The 16,613-nt window shown below is 44.8% G+C and overlaps 1 protein-coding gene across 1 annotated transcript in view; it reads left to right on the top strand.

Moving 5' to 3' along the window:
- The window catches only part of Myzap (myocardial zonula adherens protein), an 88,014-nt gene that overhangs the window by 5,396 nt on the left and 66,005 nt on the right, over positions 1 to 16,613 (top strand). The window contains exon 2 of the mRNA NM_001033208.4: positions 7,268 to 7,354. Within this exon, the coding sequence (NP_001028380.1) occupies positions 7,268 to 7,354 (87 nt within the window). The remainder of the gene's footprint in view (positions 1 to 7,267; positions 7,355 to 16,613) is intronic.

Raw genomic sequence — 16,613 nt, 5'->3', positions numbered from 1 at the left:
GCATGAGAAAGAACGGTCCCTTCCCATGGTGAGAGTGGAGGCTAGATGCTGATGCTCAAACAGATCTGGCTGCTCTGTTTTGAATATCTCTGAGCTAAGAGTGGATTTCACCATGGCCTATAAAGTCTGAATAGTTCTCATCTAGCCCTTTATATAAAAACCTTGACCACCCCACCACCACCACCTTGATATAGATAATGAAGCTACAAGTTCAGGGTCACAACAATCCTTATCTAGATGGTGTCTGCTCCATTCTCACTTGGCCTGGCATGTAGGTTCCAGAGGTTGGATACGTTTATGTTGAGCAGGGAGGGGAGGCCACACCCCTCCTCCAGCCATGCCCACAGAGGCCACACCTGGTGTTTTGAAGGGCAGCTTGGCAGGATGCCACAGTAGGAGTGGACCTGACCTGAGGGAGACATAAATTCGTTTGGTTTATTTCCTTAGGGAAATCCAGTTTGCAAACTGATTAGCAAACTCCTGTTACCATCCTCTGTCATCTTTTCCATCCCCCCGAGATAGATTTCCCTTCCCCCTTGGGTGAACCCCAGTTTCAGAAGCTGAGAACAGAAAGATGGATGAAACCCCAGAGTGTCTTTAGATTAAGACCTCTGCCTCCACAAAAGGGGTCACAGAGAGCCCCAGAGTTCCTCTGTGTCCTGAGCTATAAACAGAGGCTTGATTGTACTTTTTTTGTGTGTGAAGGAGACCTGAATGCTAGCTGTTTCTCCCTTGCTTTCCCTCCCAGGAGGGTGACTTTGAAGACAGTGGGAGAATCCCTAAGGAGTTTCAGGTATGGTCTTCTTTGTTTGAGTTCACTCTCTCAAATAAACCCAACCCAACCACACTGATACCCTGCTAGGCTCTGGAAAGGCTATAAAAGCCATCCTGGTAAAACGCTTGTCTGATCTCAACCTGTGCCTTTCCCTTCCATCATTTTGTAATGGAGAGAGTTTTAGGAGAAACTCCATTATTCAGAATTGTTGAACTCATGTTTTAGTGTTAGTCTCTTTATCTGTTCCCTGTCGACTAGAAGAGTTCTGCCCTTAACTCTCTGTTTATGTTTGTCTCACCTGCTGACCAAATAGCTTAGGTTGTATGCCACATGTCAATCTCTGGACATGTCAACATTGCGCTGTACCTGAGCTATCTTGCCTGAGAGATGTCTGTTGTTCAGTGATGGATAATGATGAATTTCTGAGACCCACAGACCTCAAAAGGACAGCACTATCCTTTTATACCCAGCTCACATGGCATCACGTCTAGATGGTGCCTTTCTCATAGAGTCCCACTTCTGGTTAAGATTAAGGTTCTGCTTCCTTTAACCAAATAATAAGAAACTTACAGAATTCTTAACATGTGCCAGAGACTGCTCAAAGCTCTTAACATGTCAGCTAAATTAGCCTTCACACTTGGAAGAGAAAGTTGTTTTACAACTAAGGTAACTGAAACACTGAGGATGAAGTCTCTTTCTCAAGTTTCATAGCTAGTGTTAAAACCCATATTATGACCCAAGAAATGTAGACCCCATGCTTTAACCTCCAAGCTACCCTGCTTCTCAGTACCATACATTGTCTATGCCTACCATTGTTTCATGTAGCCTTATTTGAGCATATTAGTAGCTTACAAGCTCCTGGGGGTACAGCAGCTTCTTTGTCATCATGGTCCCTTTCTACCCCTTAAAAAGTACTTTACAAGTCATAGGAACTCAGCCATCAAAGAATGGAGCACGGTGAGCTGGTGAGACAGCAGTGGTTTGTGAGCTGTAATTTTCCACATTGTTCAGACCTCACGGGCTGAGCCTGCTCCTGAGAGGATTCCTGGGTATAAACTGTACTAACTACCTTTGAGCACTGTTTAGCCTGGGAAAACCCTGGGAGTTGTGAGTTTCAGGAAGCCATCGTGATTAGCAACATAAAATGCTGAGATAAGCCATGTTGGGTTGATGTTATTCAGGGAAGTTTCTGCCCCAGGAAGATGAGTAGAGGGAGGTGCACCCTGCCCAGTCACCCTAGTGCGCAGGGTTCAAGGGTCATGTTCCTTACCAGAGCTTTTATTAGGAACTCAGAATACCTCCTAGGCCTCTAGCATACTTCATTTGCTATTGCTGAGGCTATTGGATTTAGGAAGAATTAGCAACCCCCCTCCACACATATTCTCTTTTAATTTTCCTTATTGTTATTACTATAATTGTTTGTGTGTGTGTGTGTGTGTGTGTGTGTGTGTGTGTATGTGCACTCTTGTACATAAATGAGGAAGTCAGAAGAGAGTGTGCATCCGGTGCCCTCCTCTATCACCCTCCACCTATTTCTTTGAGGCAGAATCTCTCCTCAAATCTGGGGTTCAGGTTTTTCAGCTATGCTGCAAGCACCAGATGAACAGTCTCTTCTGACCTCCTTATTTATGTACAAGAGTGCACACACACACACACACACACCACACACACACACAATTATAGTAATAACAATAATAAAAGTTAAAAGGGAATATGTGTGGAGGGGATGCTAATTCATCCTAAATTGGATAGCTTCATCAACAGTAAATTGTCTCCATCCCCCTCTGAGCTAGGGTTACAAGTATGGACGGAATGCCTAGCTTGTTTCATGGCTGCTTCTAGGAACTGAACTTTGGTCTACTTGATTGGGGGAAAATGCTTTTAATCAATGAGCCACCACACTAGTTCCACTATTATTTTAATTTAAAAACTACTTGAAAAAGTTTCAATCAACACAGAAATCCACAGCCCACCCACAAACATTTTTTAAAAGATAATAACAGTTGTGGTTCCTTAAGATTGTGTTTCTCCCCTTTAAATCTACATGAGTTAAAAGGGTGCGTTTAAAAGCAAAATGGGGTTAGTCTTAACATTTTGTTCTGCAACTTTCTTTCTCTTCCTTTTCTTTTCCTTTTTTCTTTCTTTTCTTTTCTTTATTTCCTTTTTTTTTTTTTTTTTTTTTTTTTTTTTTTTGATAGAGTTTCTCTGTATAGCCTGGCTGTCCTGAAACTCACTCTGTAGACCAGGCTGGTCTCGAACTCACAGAAATCCACCTGCCTCTGCCTCCCAAGTGCTGTAATTAAAGTTGTGTGCCACCAGTGCCCTACAAACAACCTTCTTTTATCATAACAAATATATATTTGCTAGGGAGGCATGTGATCCTGCTCCCAGCTGGGATTAAGTTGCTTGTGTACCATCAATAGTGGGTCAGCATCTATTAAGAATAGCTGTGCTCGTTAATATTTCCATCAAAGCCCTTTATTGATGAGAGCAGATGATTTGGATAGGATCCAAGGGTGTAGCCCCAGGTATCTGCTGCAACAACCAAAAGGCTTTGAAGCCAAATTTTTTATCTTGCAGGCTCTTTTCATTTTTATGTGTTCTGTTTACTGTTGACTTTGTGTGTGTCTTGGTAGGCGTGGCTCAAACAGCCCAGCCCAATGGTCATGGTGTTGCTGCCAACTGTGGGAACCGTGTGGAGGAATGTCAGAGTTCTGGGAGGGCCAGTGGAGAATGGGTGCAACTGTGGTGAAGGCCCATCTCACCTGTGGGTGAATTAATGCATAAAGTCTTTTTCTTGAAAATGATGGCCATTAGGGAATGCCCCTCTAGGATCTACCAGTCAGTGAACAGGCATTGTTTACCTTCTAATGCCGCAAATTCCATTGACCAAATAGTTTCCATGGAAACGAGGGTCAGGAAGCCAAGTGGACCTGTTTTGTTCTGGAGCATAGGTTGAGAACACAGTGATAATATCTTGATCTTAATAAAAATACTTTACCAGGGCTGGGGAGGCCGTTCTGCCAGCAAAGCACTTGCTAAGCAAGTGTGAGGACCTGGGTCTGACTCCATAGAACCCACTTCCAGACTGAAATCTCAGCATTCCTACAAATCCCTGGAAGCTCACAGGCCTGTGAGGCCAGCATGTGCAGCAGCAAGCAGCCAAGATGCTCTGCTGCAAGCATGCCATCATACTGTGCCAGCACTAAGGGCCCTGTGGTTGATCTCCATGACCTCATCCTTCTTTTGCATGAATATGTAGTCCTTGAAGTGACTTAGTGGCTGGCTTCTTTGCAGGAAGCTTCAGAAAGCCTGATGCCTGGTCTGGCATGGCAAGGGCTGACATCCGAGGTTGTTCTCTGACTTCCACATAAGTATGGCATGTGTGTGTTCATACCTTTATACTTAAATGTGTATAAACACACACACACACACACACACACACACACACACACACGATCAACCTTTACATCTCTAGAGGCATGCTTTCCTTTTAATCTCATCTTACACTTGAAATTCAGAGAATAAATTTCCCATGGCCAAATAGCCAGTGGAGGTTAGAGCCTGTGTGCACGTGTGAATTTGTGCATGTGAGTTCGTATAGACGTGTGTGCATCCTCATGTATGTATGGGATGTGGTGCATTAGAAGCACACCTCCTTTCTTCTGCCAACAGATATGCCATGGATCAGATTCAGCCTGACAGAAATGATTGCTGAGAATCATAGATTTGCATGGTCCACCTGGTGTGGCTTAGGCTTTAGTGATTATAAATGCCAGTCTGGTTTTAGCCAGGTGGAGTGGCCTATAGTCACAAGGTTGCCTTTCTCTGTAGGTGACTCCCAGTTTTCCATTAGAGCTGCTGCCCATCCAGAAAGAGAGCTATCTGGTGGAATGGCTAGCTCTCCTCTTGCCCAACATGTCTGGGTATGAGCATTAAATGCTTGTTGTAAAGCTGGCCAGAACAAAGATAGCCCTGGGTGTCAGGCCAGGTCCACCCTGAGGTCACTGGAGATGGAGCTAGTCCAGGAGGACGTAAGAATGGAAAGGCATCTTGACACTTCATATATTTAAAGAACCAGGTTGGAGACAGTCATAAACAAAACCCAGGACATTGTGCATGTTAGGCAATTACTTTTTGGTTTTGTTTTTTAAGACAGGGTCTCAGTTTGTAATCCTGGCTGTTCTGCAACTTGCTATGTACACAAGGCTGGTCTTGAACTCACAAAGATTCCCCTGCCTCTATCCTCTGGGTGCGGGGATTGAAGGCATATGCTACCATGCCCAGCCTGGCAGTTTTTGGAGCAGGGTTTCAGTAAGTTGTTCAAGCTGGCTTTGAACTCACTTTGTGGCCAGGCAGTCCTTCAGCTTTCCATACTCTTGCCTCTGCCTCTCCAGCAGCTGAGGCTGTGGACCAGCACCACCAGGCCTGAATGAATGGCCAGGAGGTGTTCTCCTTGTACATCTGTCTCTGAACTTCCCACTTTTATAAGTTTAGCAATCATTTTGGATAAGGATTGCCTCTGTGGTCTCATTTTTACTTGATTGCCTCTGTAAAGACCCTCAACTTGACTCAGCTTGCCTCTAGCACACACAAGGCTCTGGGCTCCATCCCTAGCACGACATAAACCAGGTATGGTGGTGCTCAGGATCCCACACTGTCACCAGACTCTCAACAAATCACACAAGCTGTGGCTTTAATGCTTCTTTTGTGTTTAATGTTAAGAGGAATGGTGCAGTTTAGTCTTTCTCTCATTGGCTTGGCTTGGCTTTGCAGTCCTGAGCTTGAACCTAGGACCTCCTGTGTGCTAGATCAGAAATTTACCATTAAGACAACACTCCCAGTGTTGGCCTTTTGGAAACTGCTTGAGAACCTTTATTCATGTATGTATGCATGCATGTATATATGAATATGTATGTATAATATATGTGTGTATATGCATATGTATCTGTACATATTTTGTTTGATTTTGAGACAGGGTCTCACTATGTAGCCCTGGCTGTCCTGGAACTCACTAGACTAGGCTGGCCTCGAACTCACAGGGCTCTGCCTGTCTCTGCCTCCCAAGTGCTGGGATTAAAGGTGTAAACCTCTATGCCTAGCCTCTATTCCAGAATTTCAGTGATCTTTATTTGCAGCTTTGAGAACCTGACAGGAGCGCCTCAGAGGTCAGTGACAGGTGCTCACTATGTACCTAATGAAACTCCAATGTTATTACCTTGGCAATTAAGCTCTTGGTCCCCTGGCCTTTTCTGCTAAGTCTCTTTTAATTTTAATTAGCAAACATGAAACAGTTTTGGCTTTTTCTTCTTCTTCTTTTCCTTTCAATTCTAAAATTCTAAATTTTACATTGCATTTCTTGATCTAGCTGTTTTTAAGTGGATAGGTTGATGGCTTTCAGTGCATCAACAGTACTGTAGCTCCATTGCCACTGCCAATTCTCCCATCTTCCCAAACTGAAAGTCTATACCCGGTAAAAGCCAACAAGCTGTTCTCTGTCTCCTTAGCTCCTGAAAGCATCCTCTACTCCCTGTCTTGGTGAGGGTGACTAGTCTAGATACATCATATGGAAAAATTGCTTTGCTCTCATGTGCTTGCCTTATTTCAGGTAGTATGACTTCAAGGTTCATCCGTGATACAATGTATTAGAGTTGCCTTGCTTTCAAAGGCTGAGTCAGGGTTTAACCATGATACAATGTATCAGAATTGCCTTCCTTTTCAAAGGCTGAGTAATGTTCTGTTGTAGTATGCACTTGGCTCCTCCATCTGGCAATAGACATCTAAATCACTTCTACTTATTCAGAATAACGAACATGACTAGAGAATCTTTATGAAAGCCGTGATTGGGCAGGTGAGATGGCTCTGCAGGTAAAGGCACCTGCCACACAGGCCCAGTGACCTGAGTTTGATCTTCAGGACCCACACAGAGGTGAAAAGAGAAAACTGATTCCACAGAGCAGTCCTCTGCCTTGCCCCCTGCATGCCATGGCATGCACACCCGTGCACACACAGTATCTGGAAGAAAAACCTTGTGATTAGCATGCCCATGTCTGTTGTAGGAAAGTTAAATACATAGGCTAGAAAAGTAGGAAATACCTCCTATCTCTTCACTGGAAATGTAGACAAGAGGAAATCTAGACAATTTAGAATTTAGACAAGAGGTAACTACATTATGGATTTTGGCTTCTATCTCTCCAGTGGAATTTTGGCTTTTGTGTGTGAAATGAGATCATTTTATGCCTTTTGTTAGGAAATTTGAGCCATTTAGAAATGTTTGAAATCTCTGAGCTTATATAATAGCTCCTTATTTGAGCAGCTGGACGCTGGTGGGCACTTGTACCAGGCCATGCTGGTCTTAGCACGTTGGTGTCCTTCCAGTGTGATCAGGATGGTACAATGAATCTGTTACTGTGCAACAGGCAGAGGGCAAGCCCTGGGTCTTTCTGCCATCAACATTTATCCTAATTGGACTTTCCTCTCCACTTCTTTTAGGCAAATGTCTGCAGACTGCGGCTGACTGTGCCCCCTGAGAATCCAGTGCCACAGCAAACAGAAAAGAAGATCGAAAGGAAAGATCAGGTGAGCCATCTCTGAGCCAGGGCCTGTGGCTGGTCTTGGGCATTAATGAGTTCTTCTCTATCCCTCACCAAGTTATGTGTTGGCCCTGATTAAAAGGTCCTCAGCCCTCCACACTGCTCCCCCAGCTGCCCATGTAGCTTGGGCCCCAGCCCTTATTTCCTGGGGAACACTGTGGCTCTGTGTAGCCTCCTGGCTGTGGGGACACTGGACTTAGCGACAGGTGCTGTGGCAGGGAAAGTGGTTTTTCCTGGAATGGCCCATGCGGTGGAGTCAAAGGGCCTTTTGTGAATTGCCGAGACTGGAGCAACAGGTTGGAGGCCTGGCTCCAGCTGTCAGGAAGAGCCCAGCGGGCAGCTGAGCATGCATTTGGCTGGATATCAGAGGCCTCTGCAAGCATTTTGTGTCATCTCTGAACAGAGCGCCGGCACCATACAGATGAGCATGACCTTAACTTTGCTTTAGAGGGAGTTTTTCAGGCGGGACAGGTATATAAATAAACAATGGGGATGCCATGTCCCATGTGTTCCCATTTGGGAACATAGAGATGGCATTATGTGACCTTGGCAGGTGGCAGAAGTTGAGGCTTAACAAGTAAATGGGACCTGCTTACCTCTCCACCTGTGGACACCATTTTTCTCATTCCTAAGCAATGACTGGCACCTGTGAAATTTCATCCCCTAGGATTCCAGTGGTGAGCACAGCAGTAAACAAGGCAATGGCTGTCACCCACGCAGCTTATATTCCAGTGGGCTGAGAATGAAAGAAAACAAAATAATGATGTGCTTTCTGGAGGGACAGCGTGGGAGAAAGCGATGGGCATGCCGGAGACTGGGCAGGCCTTCTGGTGGACAGTTTACATGAACATAAAATGAAATAATAGGTTATAAATTTCATGGGTAGAATTATGAGATTGTGATTTCTTGAAATGCAACCTTCACTTTTGACTTAATCAGCAATGAACCATAAACAAGGAAGCCTCTTGTAGACCGGTGAGAGGCTAGTACTGCCCCAGGGTTATTCTTTTCCTGTGACACTCTTCTCCTCCCTTGTGTGTGTGCACATGTGTGTGTGTGTGCTTATGTATGTCCATGTCTGTCCGTCTGTGCCTGCAGTGGCCAGAAGTAAACACTGAGTGTCTTTCTCAGTTGCTTTCCACTGTATTTATTCTGTCTGTCTGTCTGTCTGTCTCTTCAAAATTTTTCAAGTTTTATTTTACACATAAGAGGTTTTTGCCTGTGTGTATGTATGTATGGGTAACACATGTGCACCTGGGGCCCTCAGAAGTCAGAAGAGGATGTTGGAACTGAAATTGTGGGTGGTTGTGAGTCACCATTGTGGGTGCTAGGAACTGCACCGGGGCCCTCTACAAGAGCAACAAGTGATCCATCTCTCTAGCCTACTGTTTTCTTTTTCAGATAGGATCTATGGCTGTCTTAGAACTCACTATGTAGAACGAGCTGGCCTCAAACTCACAAAGATCTTGCCTGCTTCTGGTTCCTGTGTGCTGGGATTAAAGGCATGCCCTATTATACCCGGCCTCATTTCTTGATATGGGGTCTCTCTCTCTCATGGAACCCAAAGCTTACCAATTTGCCATGGACCTCCCAGGATTTTTCTCTCTCCTCCCTCTCACCCCTGTTTTGTTTATTTGTTTAATGTGGTTGCTGACCCAAACGCAGATCCTCATGATTCGCAGCAAGTCCTTTACCAGCTGAGCCATCTCCCCAGCTCCCTCTTCTTCACTTTCCACCAAAGACAACAAGTTACGGGAATGGATGCAAATGGCAAGTGACAGGCAGAGGAAGTAGGGAGGAAGGAAGATGGACTTATAGCCAGAGAGTCGTGAGAGAATGGAAACTCTCTGACCTGTTCTGAAGGAGAGGAAATGCCGCACCAACGGCACCTGGAAGGACATTCCAGGAGGTGGGAAGAACAAGCTAGACCTGACATACCCTGTTCTGGAAATCCAGGTAGCACCAGGAAGGCCTAGCCAAAGCTTTAGGAACTGATTTTATTTTTTATGAAATTTTTGTTTATTTTTATTTTATGTGCATGTGCGTTTTGCCTGTATGTCTGTCTGTGTACCACATGCATGGTCCATGGAGGCCAGAAGAGGGTGTCAGATCCCTGGAACTGGAGTTATAAATGGTTGTGAGGTGCCCCGTGGGTGCTGGGAATCTAACCTGGGTTCTCGGGAAGAGCAGACGATGCTGTTAACCACTGTCCTGATAGCACTTTCTGGTTAAAATGGACATAGCCTGAACACCAAAAAGACTTAAGATTTATACAAGTTAAATAGCCCCACTCATTTTTTTTTACTTTTATTTTTTGACATTGTTTCTCTGTGTAACAGCCCATCTGTCCTGGAATTCACTTTGTAGATCAGGCTAACCTCAAACTCACAGAGATCCACTTGCCTCTGCCTCCCGAGTGCCGGGATTAAAGATGTGCACCACCAGTGCCTAAATAGCCCCAATCTTATGAACTTCTTCATGAGTTGGATTTGGGGACATTTGGGATTTTGAATTTTGGCAGATGTGTGTGTGTGTGCTTGTGTGTGTATGTGTGTCTATGTATGCATATGCTTAACTGGTAAAGTCTGTACAAATATTCTCAACCAAGTATAAACAACTCCAACATATGAAGCTCTTCTGGTCCCAAGCATTTTGAGATAAAGGACACTCAACCTACAAAGGTTATGATATATTGAATAATAATAAAAAGCCACAACACTAGTGGTGACCAGAGAGGCATAGAAGGAAGGGGAAGGGGAAAGGTTTGCTATGGAACACTAATTAACCGAGAAAATGTTTAGAATTTCCGAATAGGCTCATCGTGAAGAATATTATCACTGAATAAGGCATTCACCTGGCCTTAAAAGTAGAGCCTCTAAAGAAACAGCAGACCTTAAAGCAGAGTAAACTTTCAACCAGGTGACCCAACCCAGAATTACCAGCAGATGACAACCCTGTTAGGGGACTTATTCTGAAGTGATAGAGAACTACGTACAATACCTGGGTAATCTTCAGGCTGAATGGCATAACTGAATTAACTACAACGACACAGAAAGGTCCAAAACACAGAACATTTCACAGAACAATTGGCCTGAACCCCTCCCATGAATTTGATATTAAAAACAAGAAGAATTTCTGTTGTTGGAAAGATAAAGACATCAAACGTGAAATGTTCTTGAACGAACTTTGGTTAAATTTTGGCCCCCAAAATTTGTAACAGACATGTTGATCTACTTGTCAAATTTAGAAGATGAGCCATATGTTAGCCATTGAATGAATTTTGTTTTTATGTATGTGAAATATGATTGAAGATTTCTTTCATAGCTATGGACATAAATGCTTGGTACTTACATCATTTTTTTCATTATTGTGGTAAACTAACAAAAACACCTTGAGGAGGGAAGTGTTTTCTTTGGGCCAATAGTTTGAGGGTACAGCCCATGGTGGGGCAGAAGCCATGGCGGCAGGAACTCGAGGCAGCTGGTCAGAGTGCATCTGCAGGCAGGAAGAAGGGAGAGATGGAGACTGCAGCTCAACCTCCTTTCTCCACTCTATTCAGCCCAGGGGATGGTGCCTTGCAGAGTCAGGATGGGGAGTTTTTACCTCAGTTTACCCAATCTAGAAGCTCCCTCACAGATGTACCTAGTACTTGATGTCCTAGGTGATCTTAGATCCTGTCAAATCGACTGTCAGTATTAACCATTGCAGTGCCAAAGCTTATAACACCAGTGAGAGCAAGGGGCAGTGAAGCTTCAGCTGCTGGGCTCTTGTGATGGCCAGGGTTGAATGGGGTTCTTTTGTTGAGGGGACATCATCTTCTTCCCTTTGTGTCCTTCCTCTCACTGAGAAAGCTTGAGGAAGAAGCAAAGTCCAGACTGAGTGACAGTCCCAGGGCATAGTGGCTGTGTCCATATACATGGTAGAGTCATAGGGAATGAGATATTTCTGAGACGAGCAATGGGGGAAGGGCACCCTGGAGTGGCTGTTCTCATAGAAGAGCCAAACATCCCCAAGGACAGAGCTGGAATGCTTAGCTCTGGTGAACTTAGGGTCATACTGAAGTTATGCACCCATCTTTCGTCTTGAAGAGTGCTGTCCAGATTGGTTAAGACAGTGACTTTTTTTTCTTTTACTGTAACTAAACATCAGGCATTACTTTTATTCACAGAAAGAAAAAGTGTCAAAAGTTAAAATGAAAATTATGCACAGTTTTCTGCAAATTGCTAAGGACACGTGGACATGATCATTTTATCAGAGCTCATGTGTGTATTGCTATAGCTTGCACTAGAGGTCAGAGGAAGGTTTTTTTTTTATGATAGATACTTATTCAGCAGGAAGCAATCTGTTGGGGGGGAAAAAGTTCATGACAGAAGATACCTGTTGTATATCTCACCACAATAATCTCAACTCCATATTGATTACAATTAGGTGAAAATATCATTGACACTCTGAGCAGTCAGCAGAGCTCTCTTTTACAAGAGTCCATGGGGCAGAGGGTGGAGAGGATTGGTGAGATGGTCCAGCTGGCAAAGACCTTCCATAAAGTCTGACAATCTAAGTTTGGTTCCAAGCACCTATGTGGTAGAAGGTGATCTGATCCCTCAAAATGTCCTCTTTTTCTCTTCCATGTGTACATCATGGCATGTGCATACTTCCACACATACACACACATATGCATTAAATACATATTTAAACATTTAAAGGAAAGACAAATGAAAGGATCCAGATTCGACACCCTTGAGAAGCCACGGAATAGCTCTCGACCTTAACAGAAAGGATCCTCGCTGGGAGATGACATCCATTAAAGGAGGAAGGACAAACAAGGGAATAATCTTGCTTCAGAACTGAGTCACGTAAAAGTGATGTAAGCTAAGCTGTTGGACTAGGAAAAGGGCACACACTCCTTCAGTGGTGTAATTTCTAACTGCTTTAGTAATCAGAAAGATGGCATAAGTCTATTTGGGGCTGAGTTTTATCACCCACTCCAAGTCCAAGTGCAGGCTTTGGGGTTTATTTACCTTTTTTCCTAAGAGCTACTTCCTCACATTTCCCTCAAAGTGGCTACTCTTCTGTGACATCACTGAGAAGATTAGAAGAGCCCCAGCCTTCACAAATGTTACTGTTAGGAGCAATTTGTCAGTTGACAAAGGGGGGTGCTAAGAATAATGATTTTTTAAAAACTCAACATTACACACACACACACACACACACACACACACACACACACACTTAGCAACAACCAGGCTCACAGGAGCACAGGAGCTGTGCACCTTGATGCGTCCTGGTCCTGCACTGGGCTCTGGTGTGATGAGGTCCTAGGTGTCTGTAACAATCTGTTGACTCACTGCAAAGGAACTGGGATAGAGAGGAGGGTGAGGCTGGTTGTTTCCCCAGGACTTGGGTGGTGGCAGCACCCAAAGGTTCTAGTGGCAGCAGGGAAGATAGTGTCTGACACCGTGTCCTGGCTGGATTCCTGGGCTTGAGTCACTGGGAGCAGGGTTCACATACCAACCAGGGTTCCCTGGAGGAGCTACTTCTGATGGGGTTGCAATGTGTCTGCCCTTCCCTGGGAGCCACAGAATTGCAAGGTGCCAACCGTTCTGGATGATCTTCCCAGCTCAATGACTTTGGTTCCTGCCAAGCCAGGGATTGGGGCTGGATAGGACACGGAAGTCTGAAGATATCAAATGGCTTGACTGACTTCTGGTGACATGAAACTTCCCAGAGGATTTCCGGCCATTAGAGCTGCAGCTACCTGAAGACAGCAGGGCCTTAGTCACTGACACTGGCACAGCAGATGCCAGTGGGCAGCTGGTCGGACATAGACCCACTGCCTGCTGGCTATTCTCCTGTCTGTTCTCGGTTCATCATAGAGAGGAATTCTTCACAGCTCAGAAGAATTGAAGAGGGCACATTTTGCCCTGTCGAATGGGAGTGTGTTGGGAAGATGCTCAAGGCAAATTCAATCAATAGTCAGTGCTTTTCCTGGAGTTGTGGGACGATGGGATGTATTGGAGAGGCTCCCTAACCCTAGAGCAGATCAACCTTAGCACTTAAGTAAAAGTGATGTGCGTGGACATAGAGACTTGTAGTCACGGTGCTGGGGAGGCGGAGACAGGTGGGTCCCTGGAGTTTGATGGCCAGCCAGTCCATCCTCATTGGCAAGCTCCAGGTCAAAAAGAAAACTTTTCTCAAAGATAGTAGGACAATGTTCTTGAGGGTGACACATAAGGTCATTCTCTGGTCTCTGGACACATATGTGTGTGCCTCCACAATATATGAACATGAACACTTTTGAAAATAAAGTAAGCCAGGCGCATGCCTTTAATCCCAGCACTTGGGAGGCAGAGGCAGGTGGATCTCTGTGAGTTCCAAGCCTACCTGCTCTACAGAGTGAGTTCTAAGATAGCCAGGGCTACACAGAAAAACCTGTCTCAAAAAACCCTAAATAAATAACAAGTAGTAAATGAGTTGCCATAGTGAGAGGTGTTCTAGGAAGGCATGACCTGATCTATGAGGATAGAAGGTGAAAGATGGTGATACTATCTCTCTGGAGACCATGAATCCATTCTAATTCTGCTCCCATGTGACATCACTGGTTGGGCCCTGCCAGCTTACCCTCATGGGCTTCATCCACCTAAACCCAGCCCATTGAGCCCTCTTGATCTCCTGTGTACCTGGCATATCCTCCCTCCTCAGGACCCCTGCTGAGGTTCATTCTCATGCTTGCAGTGTCTTCTTAGCTGTCTGTACTTACCCAGACATCCTGTCCCTCCAGGCTCAACAAATGGCTCGCTTCTCCATTGAGACCTTCTCTGTCTGTCCTGTGCTGCCATAACCAGGCCTCCCTAAGCTGCAGGTTCTCCAATCCCCCACCCTTCTTGTTTTAACTGTAGCGTTCTTAGCAAAGAAATGCCATAGGAATGGATAGATGTTTCTGTAAATATTTGGATGTGAAAATGACATTGAGTTAGCATAGAAACACACAGAGCAAGAAGGCGTTAGCTATTCTGCCCCTGTAGAGCCTTGCTCTCTACACACAGTAGGTTTTTGGTGACTACAATGACTTCAGGTTAATTTCAGAAGTTTCTATAACACTGTAGACTACATGGGCTAAACAATAGAATTTTTGTTGTTGCCTAGTTCTGAGGACTAGAAGCCTAGAATGGAGGCAGGCCCACATTCCCTGTGGAGGCTCTGAGGCAGAGCCCTTCTTTAAACTCATCCAGAGTCTGGTGGCTCTGGTCAGTCCTTGTCTCATGGCTGTGTGATTGCTGTCTTCACAGACGGAGCTCTTCCTGTGAGCACATCCTTGTCTGGCCAAATTCCCTCCTTTTTGTAAGGACCCTGCTGATAATGGAGTCGAGCTCACTTTAACAACCCCCTTTTAAGTTGATCCCATCTCTAGGTAAGGTCAGATTTTAAGTTACTAGCAGTTAAGACCCCAACATATTTTTTATTGGGAAGTGACACAGTTCAACCCACGTTTTTAAAATTGTGCAAGCAATTCAGATGGATTAGCTTTTTGTTGTCTTTTGACTTTTTGTTTGTTTGCTTGTCTTTTTGTTTCTTTCATGTCGCTGAGGCTGGCTTTGAACTCCTGGTCCCCTTGCCCCTACCTCCCGAGGGCTGGGATTACAGGTGTGTGCCACAGACTCCGGCTTTTTATTTGTATACTGAACATAATAATGTGGAAGAAGGGATGATCACAGATTTTATTTGATCACAGATTTCATTCAAAGGAATTGATCAATGTGGGATGCTTTTAAATATGGCTAAACCTTAGGAACAAAATTGGTAGTAGATCATTTTGAAGTTAAATACTGGCATCTGACATTTTCAAAGAACTCTGTAATTCTCTGAAGGTCTGTATCCATATTTCTGCCCAAATCTAGTGAACACACATACACACACACAGAGAGAGAGAGAGAACCAATACTAGCTATGACAGATCTATCATGTTGAATCAGAATGTAGCTGCGTAGTCTTGGAGCTGGTCAGAGCTGGTTGGAGCTGGTTCTGCAATCACCATGAGCAAATCTTGTGCGTATTAAGAGACTAGCTAGAAGAGGCAGTGCTATGAGAAGCTACTAACACACAGGAAGGATATCATGTTACTTTAGTCTGTTTTGAGACTTTGAGGAGCTAAGCGAGGGAGAGTAGCTGTGCGTGTGGGTGCAGAGTCCAGGGCTTCTGGAGCGGTTGTGTGTCAGAGGAGGAAACCCTCGCCAGCAGATTTTATAGCCCCTTTCCTTTAAAAGCCTGGATGAGCAAGCCTGCTGGTTCTTGCCCTCAGAGAGCCTGTTTATACAACATCCTGGCTGTTGCCAGGTGAGTGGGTGAACTGCCATGATTCACGGCTGCAGCTGGGGCTGGGCTGCCTCTGTGATAGTGTGCAGGGGCTGTGTCTGCCTCACAACAAACAGGCCTGAGGTGCTGGTCCTGGATCCTTCACTAACCTCTGCAGGGCCTATCTCAAGCCCTATTGAAGGCACCCAGGTTCCTCTTCTACAACACAAGAGTATTCACCCCTTCCTCCACTCCCCAACTGTGGAACTCTATTCACATCGATACACTTATGTAAAATAATGTCAGAGCAGTGTCTCGAAGGAGGGACTATGTTATTCTTGAGATTGACACCTGAGGTTGACCTCTCGGGCCTCGACATGTGCATATGCTCATACACACACACACACACACACACACACTATATATATATATATATATATGCATATGTATATATAACATATATTTAACATATATAACAGTCTATATATATAACATATATGTGTGTGTATGTGTGTATATATATATATGTGTATACACACACATACTGACCTGCACCCACATGTGTGCCTGCCAACATATGAACACATGTATGTACACACATGCCATCCTCTCCAAGTTTATTGAATGTCTGCCTATGCTGGGTATTGAGACGCAGCTGTGGAACTACTAGGCACACTCCCTGCCTTTGTGGAGTTTGTTATACTGTCAGATCACATCCTCCAATTTAAGAGGTGAAAAACCTAGTCCGCCCCGCCCCCCCACCCCCCCACCCCCCCATCACTAGCCTAACTAATTCAACGGCCAGTGAATTCCTCAGGCCGTTTTATAGAATTTGGGGCTGGGTTACTTTTTTGTGGCTTCTCCCCCTTTTCCAACCCAGGGAACAGCTGCAGCCAGAGTCTGAGGTAAGTTCTGAGCTGGGAGTGCTCCTAAGAAGTCACGGGTCACATGACCTC

Source organism: Mus musculus, chromosome 9, assembly GCF_000001635.26.
Source record: "Mus musculus strain C57BL/6J chromosome 9, GRCm38.p6 C57BL/6J".
NCBI classification, from domain to species: Eukaryota; Metazoa; Chordata; class Mammalia; order Rodentia; family Muridae; genus Mus; species Mus musculus.
This window is presented reverse-complemented; position numbering and strand designations above follow the sequence as displayed.